Source organism: Agelaius phoeniceus, chromosome Z, assembly GCF_051311805.1.
Source record: "Agelaius phoeniceus isolate bAgePho1 chromosome Z, bAgePho1.hap1, whole genome shotgun sequence".
NCBI lineage: Eukaryota > Metazoa > Chordata > Aves > Passeriformes > Icteridae > Agelaius > Agelaius phoeniceus.
Window position 1 is genome coordinate 25,764,835 of NC_135303.1, and position 15,265 is coordinate 25,780,099.

The 15,265-nt window shown below is 39.0% G+C and overlaps 1 protein-coding gene across 9 annotated transcripts in view; it reads left to right on the plus strand.

Moving 5' to 3' along the window:
* TRPM3 (transient receptor potential cation channel subfamily M member 3) overlaps positions 1-15,265 on the plus strand; it is a 411,073-nt gene that overhangs the window by 142,879 nt on the left and 252,929 nt on the right. For 4 of the 9 annotated variants that reach the window (XM_077171880.1, XM_077171885.1, XM_077171881.1 and 1 more), the window contains exon 1: positions 6,522-6,765. The exons of the other annotated variants lie outside the window; for them this stretch is intronic. In XM_077171880.1, the coding sequence (XP_077027995.1) occupies positions 6,676-6,765 (90 nt within the window). In that variant the 5' untranslated portion in view covers positions 6,522-6,675. Of the gene's footprint in view, positions 1-6,521; positions 6,766-15,265 lie in introns of those variants that run through there. 9 annotated transcript variants of the gene reach the window in all.

Genomic DNA, 15,265 nt, shown 5'->3' on the forward strand with positions numbered 1-15,265 from the left:
GAATGGGAAATCATAAAGAAAATTATGTTATAGGTCAAAATTGAGAAAGTATTTACACAAAGTTAAACAGTTCAGATAAGAACATGATGGCTAAGATGGAAAGAAATGTTTAACATAAACATAAATCTAAATGTATGAGCATCCTTATTTCTGTCATATGCTGCAGAGGTTAAAGAACTGACAGCTTGCCTACACTTGAAATTCTATTTAAACTAAGATAGACTGCAATTTAAAATGTGGCATTTGTACCTAAGTAACAATCAACCATGGACATTTCTAGTCCCAAAATATAACTGTTACATGCCTATGTGTCTTAACCTTCTTCAAAGAAAAATTCTAAAAGGCTTCAGCCTGCAATTGAAGAGGAATTTCTGATGTAATACACCATTCAAAGATACAGCTTCAATATTTAAGGGTAGGTAGATTTACAAATACTTGGAGAGCAACTGAAGGTAAAGTGGTGCAAATTATCAGTAGCTGCAGAAACCACAAACCACAAATAGTGGTGAAGGCTCCTTGTGACCTATCTGTACAAACACATTTTCAGTCCATAGTGTGACTTTGAGACTCCTCCGCTTGTGTATTTTGGAACTGGGATCAATCAAACAGGATCTCTAGAAAAACAGTTCTGACAGGGGCACAGTGGGTGTGCTGCACTGCCCTGTTCACCTGCTCTCTCACCACTCTGCTTCCTCTGTTGTCGGCAGTCCTGTGCGCTGTGGTACCGCTGAGATCTCTTGTGGCAGCCCAGCTAGGTGCTTTTCTAGGCAAAAGCCAGATGCAGATCAGTTTAAGGAAATCTCAAGGTAGTAGGCATATAAAATAATCATATTCAATATTCATCACATCCTTATAAAACTTGGGAGAAAAGGAAGAATACCCTTTACTTAATCTTTTCAGTCAGTTGCCAAAAGACATGATTTATAGCTACATGCAATAATGTTTATATATATGCTTGAAACTATGGAATTATCTTCATCTATAGCAAGTTATTTAATTAATGTTTAATAAGTAGACAGACATTACATTAGTATGTGTGTCTATGTCTAGGGCAGAGGGAATTATGAGCATGTGGCAAAAGACCTGTGAAATATCTTGGCAGAGATAACAGCAGAAAAACCACCTCAGGCATGCAATGAATAGAAAAGATGTGAGAGCAGTGGATTAATTTTATAATTTAATTATCAGTTGAGTTAAGCATCAATAAAATTTGTGTCTCCTAAGAAGTTATGGCAAGCATCAAATTAAGTATAGTTTATCCAAAGCTTATAAAGTAAACTTATCTTTCTATCCCCTGATTTTTGCAAGAAACCATATGAAATGGACACAAATTGGAATATGAGTATGTAGAAAAATACCCTTTTGCTGTTATTATCATAGCTTTCTATTCATTGATGTACTTTTCAACTATTTAGCTAATAGCCCTGCAAAGTGACTGGATACTAAGGTGAATTGTGTTTCTTTACCAATGGAAGGATTTGTTAGCACTGACTTTGAAACAAGAGCTTCTGAATTATTTCTTTTTCTATTGCCATCCTGCCATTTCCTCCACAAACCTAGGAGATGGACAAAATATCTTATTAAGAACTAGCACCTCCACCTCAGCATGTTTGTGTAGTAGACCCATGGTGGCCACTGCAAGCAAAGGTAGCTCTATTTCTAAATACAAGGGTAGCTCTATTTTTTTCTGGTATTTGCTATCCTACTGGGAAGTGCAAGCCCTTTGGTCCAAGAGCAAGGCAGCCTTGACAAAGTCGCTCTCTAGCTACACTGTGAAGATGTCTTTCTTCTCACATACGTTGTATTGAGGCCTTTGACATGATCCCCACATCATCCTTCTCTCTAAATTTGAGAGATATGGATTTGATAGGTGAACTATTCGGTGGATGAGGAGTTGGCTGGATGATCACATCTGGAGAGTAGTGGTGAATTTTTTGACCAACATCTGTACAAGAATTGTTCTCCAGTGGTCTGTAGTAGTACCAGTATTGTTTGATGTCTTCATTAATGACAGTGGGATCAAGAGCACCTTCAGCAAGTTCGCAAATGACATCAAACTGAGTGGTGCAGTTGGCACACTTGAAGGGCATGGTGTCATCCAGAGGGATCTGGACAAGTTTGAGAAGTAGGGCATTGGGAGTCTCATGAGGTTTAACAAGTCCAAGCACAAGACCTTACAGCTGGGTTAGAGCAAACCCCAATATCAGAGCAGGCTGGGTGATGAGCAAATCAAGAGCAGGCCTGCAAAAAAAGGACTTGGGAATGCTGGTGGATGAGAGCCTTCCCTGGGCAGTCACAGCCCAGAAAAACAGTTGTGTCCTGGGCTGCATCCAAAGCAGGGTGGCCAGCAGGGCCAGGGAGGGGATTCTGCCCCTCTGCTCTGCTCTCTTGAGATCCCATCTGGAGTCTTGCATCCAGCTCTGGTGGTCACCAGGACCGAGGAGGGCCACAAAGATGATCAGTAGGCTGGAGCATCTCTCTTGTGAGCACCTCAAGGCTGAGAGACTTGCTGTTATTCCCCCTGAAGAAGAGAAGGCTCTGGAGAGACCCTCAACTGTCTTCCATACCTGAAGGTGCCTATAGGGAAGGCAGGGACGGACATTTTATCACAACCTCCTGTGATGGGGAAAGGGGCAGTAGTTTTTAAACTGAAGGAGATTGATCTATACAAGGTATAAGGAAGAAGTTTTTTAGAGTGAGAAGGGGTAAAATACTGGCAGAGGCTGCCAGAGAGATGGTTGATTCCTAAGCTCAGGAAACACTCAAAGTCAGATTGGACAGGACTCTGACCAGGTTTACTTCAAGATGTCCCTCTTATTGCAGGGATGTTGCACTAGATTACATTTAAAGAACCCTTCCAAACAAAACTATTCTATGATTTTATTATTTTATGATTCTGCTTTATGATGTACATGGGAAAACAGGCGTGATATCATAAGAAAATTCTTCTGCCTGATGGTTCTCCACAGGTAGGTAGTGGCCACATAGAAGAGGTTTTCTGCCATGGTGATCAATACATCTCTCTCATTTATTGGTCCTGCCCTTTCCATCTTTCATTTACACAGCATCTCTTGTTTCATAAAGGAATTGTTACTTGGACAGGATATGAGAGTAGTGTTGGTGTTTGCTTATAATAACTTTTTGTTTAATTTTGCTCTCAGATTGAAAATGTTGGACATTGCTGATGTGCTCAGAGTAGTCTGGATGCTGATGTGTTTCTCAGAAGCATTTCATTCTGTAGCATTTCCAGAGGTATTAAATTTTACTGTATCAGAGCTTTCTAAGAGTAGAATTATTGTCATGTTGGATTGCAGGAATCCAAGAGGAGCTGGTCAAAAAATGCTTTCCATGAACAATAGCTTTAAGAGGAGTAGAAATCTGTCTGTGTTGCAGGGAGCAATGGCATTTGTCTTCTGTTTGCTTTTCTCTCTTGTGGTACCAAAGGTGCTCCTTCGCAAGAGACTAAGAACCAGAGGTGAATACTGACGGTTCAGGGAGCATGCTTCAAGGGTAAAATGTTTTAATATGAAAATGGCAGCTCTCTCTCTTAAATCTAGCAAAGCAAGTCTTAAATTCTAGTGGGATTGCTACATCTTTGCATCTCCCAATAGGCCCCAGATTATACGAGTTGATCTGATCAGAGCACTTGCTTTTTCCAACAGAAATATGAGACTCAAACTCTGACTTTTCACTGAAGTAATAAAAAAGTCCCCCAAACCACACAACCTCCCCCCCACCCCCAGACCATATTCCTTATATTTCACTACTATTTTTAATCATTATTGTCAGAATCTTGGGGAAAAAATGAAGCTTTTCAGAATTTTCCTCTGTACTTTTCAAATCTTCACCATGTATGCTTACCAAAAATGGGGGTAGGCAAGTGGGGGCATGCTGGGAATAGAAAGAAATCTCCTTGCTTCAGTTTCCTCATATTTACACTTAATAGCCTCAAAATCATTCCAATATTGCTTATAGGTAAGAAACATACATTAAAAATAAAACTAATTAGGCTTGGCCTTAAGGACAAGCAGTTTAAATGGTCTGCCCAAAAACCCCAAGGATTTTGTGGTGGAAGTGAAGTTTCCTATCTCATGATAATATCCTGCTATCAGAGCTTCCTCACTGCCACTGACAGAAGTTCATATCCTTGCACTCACTTTGTGCAAGTACAAATGATTAGGCAAGGTGGTACAAAGCCAAGGAAAACAGACATTTGAATAAGGGTTGGTGTGTATTAAACACTGCAGCATATAACAATTCTCATCCCTAAGGTACTGTTTGCAAAAGAAGGCAATGATAGAACTCATCAGAAAGACAGGAAGCCCTGTGGAAGCTAGAAGATACATTGGGCTCACTATTTTCAGTTTATTAAAGCTATCTGTTATGTTTCTTCATTGTGTTTAGCTCCCTAGCATCTTCAGAGAGTTATTACTCTACTCATTGAAAAGAAGGGCAGCATGCTATGACTCCTTTGTCTTCTTTGTGCCAAACACACAGGCTGAACATTTTGTTTTACAGCAGATACCTAATGCAAAGTAGATGTGAAAGGGACAAGCTAATGATGAGTATGGTACCTTCCCAGAAAACTCCTTCGTGAACTTCAAAGGTAGAAAAAAGATCTGAGCATTACTTGAGGGGGTGTGGGACAGGGGAAGCCATGGTCTTGAGTTCTTGTTTCTGATTTGAGTTCTTTTCTTTCTTTTAACTATGAACCCCAAAAGCTTAATCACTGGATATGATTACCTTTATAGCTGAACAAAGTTACCATGCTATACATCTTCCATGGTCTGTGCTATTTTAAGTCAGGATTATTTTTTTCTATCTGTTTAATTTTTCTCCTTTATACAGTCTTGGAAAAGCAGTTGCAGATAATAATATTTACTTACTCAAGTTTAATTTCACTATCAATGCAAGGTTTTTTTCCTCATTTCATAAAAGAAATACATTCAGAACTCAAGAGATATTTAAATAGGTATCGTTTTAACTAGCTGCTTAGTCACAACCAGAAATTAATCTGCACAAGTTTTGTCACTAAGTCTTGTCTCCTGGTGTTCTACCCACTTCATTCTACAGACAACTCATGGTCTAGTCCTTGTACGTTTGAGGTTCCATAATTTTTCCATGTACAGTGGGGTGTACAAGTGTGACCTCTTCTGGTGCACAGTTAGTCCTGCACTTTGCTCTTGAACTTTATATTCTGGGCAGAACATTTTTGAATACAACACTGACATTGAACAAGGACCTTTATACAGTTCCTAAGAGGCTACAGTGAAGAGGAGCTGACTGGTACACCTATGTTCAAAAGAAACAGTAGTCTTCATCTCTTTGCACCTCATTTGGACAATTATTCAGCTTTTCTGATAAATGTAGACACAATTCTATGAATAAATTATAAATAGAGGTGAAATATATACGCTTTATATTAAAAGGAAATATAAGGGGATTAAACGGAAATGTGAAAATGGCAGATTGGTGAATCCTAGTTAAGTAAATTGAATGTGTATTTCCTAACCGCAATTATGAGAGATTTAAACTTCACTGAGAAGCAGTAAAGTTTAAGATGGTGTTTTCATCCATAATCTGATTAAAAACTGGTTATTGCTGGCAACGTGAAAAATCACCATTGCTTTAGAGAACATTTCTTTTACAGTTCCTAACTCTTCCTTCATGTAATCTTCATGCCCCAAAAAAAAAAAAAATAGGGGGAAAAAGGTATTTCTTCTTTGGCTGGAGAGCTTCCTGCCATTAAGAACATCTCCATTATCTGGGAAGGCCATTTACTGCCCCAAATGGACAAATGGTAACATATTTTGCCATACTTGAATTGCCCTAGCAATACTACTTCATGTGTTTTTCATATCTTTGATAGAATTACTTAGCATATTTAATATTCAAACGAGCTGAATTGGTTTGGCTTTGTCTGAGGGTTTTTTGCCAGGATGTGTAGGTTAGCACTCATGCCCTTATAGTACAGGTTCTAACCACAGCCACTTGCCACTAGCACACCGATACTGTGCCAGATCAATTAAACGCTTCTTAGGGCCATTGTATCAGTAAATCAAGAGTGAATTTATTTATTTCACCCCCGCCTCGGTCGCTCTCTTTTCTGAGCCTTGGCCCCACCTCCCCTCATGCCGGTTTCCCTCTCCTCGCAATGCTCTAGGAAAGAAAGTGCAGGTACCCCTCCCTTGCTTTATTTAAATTCGCTTCCTCCTGCCCTGCTTCTGGCCCACGAAGCGCATGAGTGAGGCAGGTGGCTCAGCTGCGAGCCTGGCCAGCCCTGCTGCTCCCGGAGGCGGGCGGGAGCGGCCGCTGGCGCTGCATCCCGGTGTTCATCCCGGTGTTCCTGCCGCTCCGGTGCCCCGCTCGGCCCGGAGCCGCCCGCCCCGCATCGCTCGGGCCGCCTGGGGCATGCACGGAGCCCGCCGAGCCCGCGCAGGAGGCTGCTGCTCTATGCAGGCGGCTCGGCGGCTGCCGCTGCCCCCCCGCGCCCAGCCCAGCCCAGCCCATCCTAACCCAGCTCATCCTAAGCCAGCCCAGCCGAGCCCAGTCTCTGCCCTGCGGCACCGCGGGCGGGACGCGCCGAGCGTGGGATGCCCGCGCCCCGGAGGGCGGCTGCCGCGGTAGGCGCTGTCAGGTCTGCGGCTGATCTCCCGCTGGGATTTGCGGACAGTCATGAACCAGACCGAGGCACCCCGGCCACTCAACTGGACCATCCGGAAGCTGTGCCATGCCGCCTTCCTCCCCTCTGTGAGACTCCTTAAGGTACGGTGAGAGCCCGCTTTGCGTTCGAGAACCGGTGTCTACCGCTGAGCACCTGCCTGGAGGGCTGCGGTTGCTGTTGCTGGAAAGTTAATTTAGAAATAGTCCCAACTTTACTATTAATCACCTTGCCTGCTGCCTTTAAAACCCCTTGTGCATACCTGAAGGTACCAATATTGTGCGTCTGTATTCTATTCAGTGTGTGTGTGTTTGCCCATAAAGGTCTGTGAAAGGGGTAAAAAGGGAAATAAGGGATGGTGGATATAATCTGTGCTTCAATTTGCTTTGTCTTATCAAGCTGTGAACTTCCAGGGATGAAGAAGGAGTCTGTTTCTAAGGCGTGTTCCTTTGTGAGCAGCCCTCTGCTATCTGTTCTTTGGGTTACCTAGCCCCTAAGGCAGTACCTGAAGATCCAGTACCACTCTGACCAACTTGTAAGTGGAGCAATATGTGGGTGGAAAAAAATTATCTTGGTTTGCTAAAAGCTGTACATGACAATAGGATCAGTTAAAGACTGGCAGTGCAAACAGCATCAATGAAACTTTCTGCTTTTTTTTTTTTATTTGTTTAAACTAAGTGTCACATCTTTGAAGGTGCTTTTAAAAGTGTTTTAAAATGCACTTTCCTAGGAAATAATTATTTTCTGTTTGAAAAAATGATTTGGGGTTATATAATGTGGAGGGCTCTTATTCTCAGCATGCAAAGTGCCATTACTACCATGTGCCCCACTGAAGCTGTTTTAGAGGTACTTGTAGCTGGAAAACAAAATCTCTTGAATCAACTTTTTGGTGAAAAATAGGTTACATCAAACTGAAAAAAATAGGTTACATTAACCTGAAAAGTCTACTTGGTTCTTGGAACATCTTAACTGGATTGTACAATGAAATTTTAAACAATAAACTCATTTCCCTATAGGCTTTGTTTTATAAAATGTTTTATTCATTACAATATTTATCTCATTTCATCATAGTGTCTGATAGTTTGGCTTTGAAATTAACATGCTGCCAGGTAAAGCATGGCTAGTCTGACAGTGCATTAGATGGTAATGCTTGATATAACCGTTTGATTTTGTGTGAGTAGCTTGAAAATTAGGTCAGTTCTTACTACTGCAACATGCTTGAGCAGTAGTGTAGCGTATGACATTGCACTTAGCAGACATATGTTGTATGTATAATTGTTGTATATATGATTCACAAGTGATCATGCTGTGTATCCTTGCAGGTACTTTTCACATCCTCAGGGGAAGGGGCTAAAGTTGAAAAATATTTCTATTTCCAAAACAGATGTATGGCTACTGGGGGGGGTAAATTGTGAGCATCTCCAAAGAACAAAAGAAAGGTAAAACTTAGATTTCTAAAAAATCAAAACATAACTAATATAGAGCAAATCAGAAAGTGGTGTTGATTGTTTTGTAAAGGCTTTCCCCCCCAGCCCCAGAAGCACTCATGAGAATATGCAAATTCCACAAGTCCCATGTTTTTAGAACAACATAATTTTGGTGAGGTGTGAAGACTCAGATGTGAGGAGTTTTACTGTCATTCTTAATACTAGTGGATCAGGGGCTGAGGGGGTGTAGTCTGCAGTATTTCTTCTTGGGCAGACGAATGTTGCCCCATGTGTATGATTTCTCTTCATTGCTTATTAAGGATGAATGTTGTGATTCATTATTAAAAGAGCTGACTAAAAGGGGTTTTCTGAAGCTACAGCTGTAACCCGTTAGGGAAAGATAGTGACTGGACCCTGCAGAGTTAAAAAGAGCAGGGAAAATAACCAGAGATAAGCAAGCTGTGCACAGAGGGTGTGTGAGGTGTGGGAAAGACCACAGCAAAGAAGGTGGAGCTCTGGCTCCTCTCTCAGCTCATGAGCAGTGCTTGTTGGCTGGAGAGGGAATTGCTTACTTCAGCATCTTCAAGGCTCCTCAAAAAAAAGCTTTAATTTTTACTCCTTCTCTTTGTCTTTTATTATTTAATGTGTTTAAAGCAAATGACTGACATGAGAACAGGGACCCATTGTCTGAATTCCATCAGCCAACCTGAGGAAATTTTCCTGCCATCGAGGAAAGAGTGTAATAACAGCAGCATTAAATTACCAGACAAGTAGTATGAATATTTTACTGCATAAAAAATATTCTTTCCTATTTCACGTTTTTCTTCCCAAAATAAATAAGAATTTTTTTTTTCTTTTTCTAAATGAAAGGTGTTCCTCTAAATCCAAAAACATTGGAAAGGCAAGTGCAATAATCTAAGCCCATTATTTTTAATTGCTCAGTTTCCGATTGGATTAAGTGGGCTAATGCAATATTATTTCTACGTAGGCATTCACTAGACCTTTTCTATACAGCTTTTCTCTGCAGACAATGCTCTCAATAATAAAATAAACTTTGCAATGCCTCATATGTTATGGTACATTTTTATTATGATATGCTTTGTCCATCATTGTACACTGTAAATTTAGTTAAAGTAAGAAAATGTAAACCACTATTTTGTCTTTTTAATTTCTGTACTTATTTTAGTCTATCAGAACAAAATTAAATGACCATTAACCTCCAAAATATCCTTTTCCTAAACTTGTAAGACTGAGAGATAGTAGAGATTTCCTCTTTTACACACAAAAAAGTTCACTGTGACATTACCTGGACCTTCCTAATAAAGGGAATGAACTTTTGAATTATTTCCATGTTTTTTCAATGAGAAGTTTAAAGTCCTTATCGTATGGATAAAATTTTAAATGTAGCATCAGTGCTTTCACAGTGATGGACCTAAATAAACACTGAAATCTAGAACTTCATGGAGGCAAGGCTTTTTGTGTTGTCATGCAATTACTGTTTTGTAAATAGGTACTGAAAGGAGTTATTCAGCAGGTAGGTTAAGCTCTTGTTCCATCCTGTTGAAATGGACGAGCAGTGCTCAGTTGCATCAACTGATGTTGGATAGAGCTCTGGCCACAGTGGTCTCATTTAATTTAGATAAGCTAGATCTGTAGATGTGCCCAGTTTTGCTCCCTTTGCTTTTTTTCCAGGCAAGTATTCTGTTCTAACCCGCTTCACTAATACCCTCGTGTTTAGGTATAGTTGTGTAATCCTGTTTTCTCAGTTTTCCATTTTCTGACAGGTGCATAAGTTCCAGGATCTGAACCTCCTATACAGCACAGGAGCTGTGTTGGAAAGTACAGATTGAAACAATTTATTGGAGAGGTTTTTTACCACTTGTGTCATTGGCTCATCCTTCACTGCTCCCATTTTTTCCTCTAATGAGTTACTTCCTGTAGCACGTTCCATGCTGGTATTTTTTGTAGTTGTTTCAATATGCTTAAAACACGCTAACACACTGCCTAATGTCTTCCTGTCTGAAGTAAGGACTAAGAAGTGCATTGAGCACATATGCAGAGAGGGTGGCTTTGTGCAGAACTGTCATTCTCCTGAGATAATCAGGTTAGTTTTAAAAAACCCCGACATTTTAGAACAATGTTCTGGGTTCTTAAAAAATGGATGGATGAATGAATGAATGAATGTCATAATGCTAAAGACTTCACTCACAGGGCACTGTGCCCTAGGACAGGCTGCAGATGTTGTACTTCTGCTTGAAACGGATATAATACCTGCCATGCGATCAAGAAATGGGCAATATGCTCAAGAAAAATAAATAAATAAATAAATAAATAAATAAATAAATAAATAAGCTGAGAGTAGAAGAAAACTGAATAAAAAAGGTCAGCAATGTGCAATAAGCTTTAACACCACAGATTTATAGATGTGCAAGTGTAGAAATACTGTAAGAAATATTTGAAAAGTAGCTGATTACCCACCTTTTTTTTTTTCTTAAAAAGAACAGTAATTTTTTTTTTTAATCTGGCTTGCATGTCAATAACTGGGCTTGTAAGGCAGGAAATTTGGAAGGACCAGAGGAAAGGAAACAGAGTCAATTAGAAGAAACACTGGGGAAAATATTTTGGCTATTCTTCCCCAACATACAGCTTGGCAAAAACGCCACCTTAGCTCCACCAAATAAGTAAGATTTACCTGACCTGGGTAGTAGTCTATGCTAGCTCCTGAACTAAGATTAAAGAGATCAGGCACTAAAATTCTTACCAAATGAAAAAATAGGTCTTCTTTTTATTAATTATTTTTACTTAATTGTCCTACCAAGAATGCACAAGGTAACCAAGGGAAAATTAAAAACATGAAAAATAGCTCATTGGAATGAGGCATAGTGTCTTTTGAATGTGACAGTACCTAGATAAGAAATTTTGACTGAGCAGATATATGTGAATAAAAAGGGTGAACAATATTTCTCCTGCTACAGCTAGTTTGGTTATGTCCATAAAGAAGGCATCTACAGGAATAAAGACTGGGAAATACCAGGCAGGCTTTATTAGGGTACGTGGTGAAACACCACACTGTTCGATGGCTGACATCAAATAAAATTGCACTGCCATTTGAAAAAATCAGATTTGACAAATTGGGTGAAGAATTTTGCTTCTCCAGAATGCTGGAGGAATGAAGTGTGTTCTTTAATAAACAGTAAATATTTATTTTTCTGAAACCCCTACTGTGAGAAAAAGTGATTGTAAGAGAGAAAAAAATTGCATCTTTTGGAGGCAATTTTATTTCTCAAATGGATTTAGGAAATGAAAAAAAAGGTTATTGGACTGATAGAACAGTCCTGTATTACAGGAGAGATATTTTTGATAAAGCATTTTTAAAAATTCTTAAAAGGTGGATTTCTGTGCAATAATCATGACAGGGGCATCAAAAAGAGAATCATAAGGTTTTTTTTATGTTACTTTACGAACTATCAATGAGAAAATGAGCAAAAATTTAAACACAAAGGCAGTCAAAATGCTAAGATTTTTTTGCTCTTTGCTACTCTTTTGATGTCCCGTTTGCATTAAGGCCTTCTTAAGCTTATGCTTAATAAATAAGAATTCTGATTATTATCTTAGTTAATTGACAATATCTACCCTTCAAACTGATTTGGACAGATTTATTAAGTCTTAATTGAAAAATTGAGATTATTGAAACAGGTCCTAATGCATAGAGTTACAATTACTGATGTGGTATACCAAATGTTTTTGAAAGTAGTATGTGCAATACCAACAGTAAAATTAGGCTACTAGTTTACCTGTATCTGCACTCAGCTTACTGAGTTAAATTATGATAATGAATGAGCCAACACTTTGCATCCCTCAGAAGGATTTGATGCATTTGGGGAAGCCCTTAAAATCAGACTGACTCACAGGCATGGAGAAAGTATCAGTCAGTGTGACAAACTTTTTATAAATTCACTAATAGAAAAACTAGTCACACCTCTGTGTATGGTGGGATGCTGTGTATAGTGTGAAATACAGATGAGTTTTATGCATGCATGTAAGTTCTATTTAGGAAGAAATTAATTGATAAAATTCTGGTTTTCTGTCAGAAAGAACATAGTTGTATCTATCACCTTTGCAATATATGTTGCATGTTTCTGATTCTCATTCACATGTTTTCTGGGGTGTATTACTTGTCCTTAGAAGCACAAAAAGCCATATTTCTAGCAAAGAGAAAGCTTCAGTGTTCCATTCTGTGCTCTGCTCCTTATGCCATCAGTTCCACCATTTAAGGATGGCAGGAAAGAGACCTGGGGCTAAGGCATTGCTGTGTCTTTGCAGTCTCCCATTTTTAAGTAAAAAATTCATTTTACACCCCAAATTAGGGGAGCAATGGTTGTTGCAATGTAGCTTCAGAACGCCTTTGCACAGGTGTGCTTGCATTACCCCACTCAGCTGTCAGCTGTCCCTCGCGTACTTCACATTCTATAACCCAGTAATGGCAGAGTGGTGGGGAGATTTCACAGCCCAGGTTGAAGAACTGGTGATATGCCTTTTGGAGGTTGCACATTCTCAAAAACTGCTTCTTTCTTGAAGTCATGCTTCTTATCAGCAGTAAGTTGAGCTGATCCCTTTAATGTGGTAACTGGGCATGTTCATGTGTAAGGATTTCCTAACAGATTATGCCAGTTCATTTCTTCTGGAAGGAAATGAAATGTGGAAGTTGATAAATTTTTTTCCATTTTATATAAAGTACTCTGTGGTTGATTCTTTGCTGCAGTGTACATTTTTTATGTGATGCAGGGCAAGTCAGAGCTTGTTTGCTGTTTGCCTTATTGACTGAATCTTTTCCTTGAGCATTACTTGGGCTGACGGCAACTGACTTGGAAGAGATGTAGCATTAAATTAGTTTCCACAACAAGGGATGTATTCCCAATTAAGAAAAAGTAGAGTGAGGGATAAAAAGAAAGAGTGTAGTGGTGGAAGTCATGTTTCCATGGAAAAACCTACATGTAAGAGGTAGACATATCAGTGCCATTTTGATGGCAGAGGCTGTAGTTTACTAATGTCATGTAAAGAGAAAAAATAGTTTTGATTTTCAAGTTGGAAAGGGCTCTGCAAATGCAAAGTTTCTTGTTTTAAACCAGAAAATTTTAGGGGATAAAACCACAAGATTTTTACTTCTAGGTATGTCACTACCATGTGTTTTGGTTTTTTTTTTTTTTTTAAATAAGTTATACAAAAGGTAATGTTAAATTTTTGGTCTTGATGCAGCAGCTATGGTAGAAACATACTTAGCTGTTTAAAATGAGGATTCTGCAACTGGTACAGATTTTTAATCTCCTGCACCTCAATATTATTCTGTGTTTTCCCTTAACCTAGCTTTCATTAGTGTCTCTATCTTCATCTTAAATACTACTGTGAGGTTTTGGCTTCCTCTGTGCCTATGGCCAATGGGTTACAGTGACAAAGATGGGGTATCAGAGAAGTACTCCAGGATTTTACATTTTTTTTCTGCACAGAGGTGGTTTTGGCTTGATCTCTGCTTCTCATGAGGTCCAGACTTTTCAGACTTAGGTACTTGCAAAAGGTGGAAAATGGCACCATTTTCCGCTGGCCTTTATTTGATAATATGTGAAACATTGAAGTTAACTTGCTTATCAGAAAGCAGATGCAAGATTCCTAATTTGTGATTGTATAAGAGATGATTAAAAGTAATTTCCAGAGAAATAAAAAAAATTAAAATAAGTATTTTTGATGTATATTAATAAAACAGAAGAAAAAAGAGCACTTGTTCTGAGCACAGTATTGTTTTAAAATAATTTTTAAATGCTACTAAGTGTAGAAATCATACAATCAAGGGATTACAGGTACAATGTGTTAGAAGAATCCTGTCCTAAAACCATAAGATTTTAATGTTCTGCTATACTGTTCCTTATGTTTGGGAGGGTGCCATGTGAAAAATTCAGGGCACAAGACCATAAAGTGAAGCTGAGTGGTTTTATTCCACCTGAATTGCTAACAAGACTATGCTACAGTGAAAAAGGAATGCCCTTGGGTCTCCCTGGAAATTTATGTCAAAGCTGGTAATAAAGCATGAAACAAAATCACTTCATCAAAATATCTTTGATCCCCCAAATAATATAGTAACATGAAACGGTTTGACAAAGTGCTTTTAACAGTGTCAATGAAGTTACTGAAGAAAATATCAGGACTCTATTATGTAATTAGAATAATCACCAGGCTGACTTTTCATTAGTGAGAAGGTGATTGAGTGAAACACTTTTTTTCATTTACCTTTTTCTTCACCTGTTGCTTGTAAATGCAGACAGGAGAGATAGAAAATTAGTAATCCATCATAATTAAGAATTTAGGGAGGATCCACTATTTTGTTTCGGAAGAATGCCCTATTTTTAACTTACTGGAGTATTAAATTGGTGTGGCGTGTTGCTGCTGGGTCTGTTGTAATGAAATATCACAGCTATTTTGTAGAGCAATGGCTGGATGTTCATCTTTGCATGTAGCTTAAAAGAGAGACCAAAACAAATGAAGAGATGAATTGCAGGGTAACCTGAGGACCTTTCAGACTGACTTTCCTGTGATTGTATGCAGCGTTTTCTTAGTGTTCTGAATAGCGAAGGGATTTTACAAAAACATTCCTATTCAACTTTTGTATTCAGTACTGCAAATTATTAGGAAATATCTTATTCAGGAGATGAACAGGTTTAATGAACAGTGTTTTTTCTGCAAATTTTGCACTATTACATTAAAACTGTGAATATCTGCCCAACCCAGACATAATACTACATCTCTTCTCAGTTTTTTCTCCTTGCATTTCTGCCCACCTCTCTGCTAGCCCTTTTCCTGAACTGCATTACTTAAAGAAGTTTTCAGATATTTATCTTAGCCTGTGCTCACAGAAGCAGTGGTGGTGCCAGGTTATGATGCCAATAATGGTGACAACAAAATTGCTACATGCAATCCAGCTTGACTGAGCCAGCCAAGGAAGAGGTAAGCTCTCTCTGGCTGAAGGATAGGTAAATCAGGTATCAAGATAGCCCAAAATGCTTGTTAGACAAGCAGAGCAGTAGTTAAAGGTATCCCTTTGGGTTTGGATGTGACTGCTTTAATTTTGTGCTGTCCTTGATACTGCTGGCTGCAAAGTGATACTTCTTGGAAGCCATGTACTTTTTTA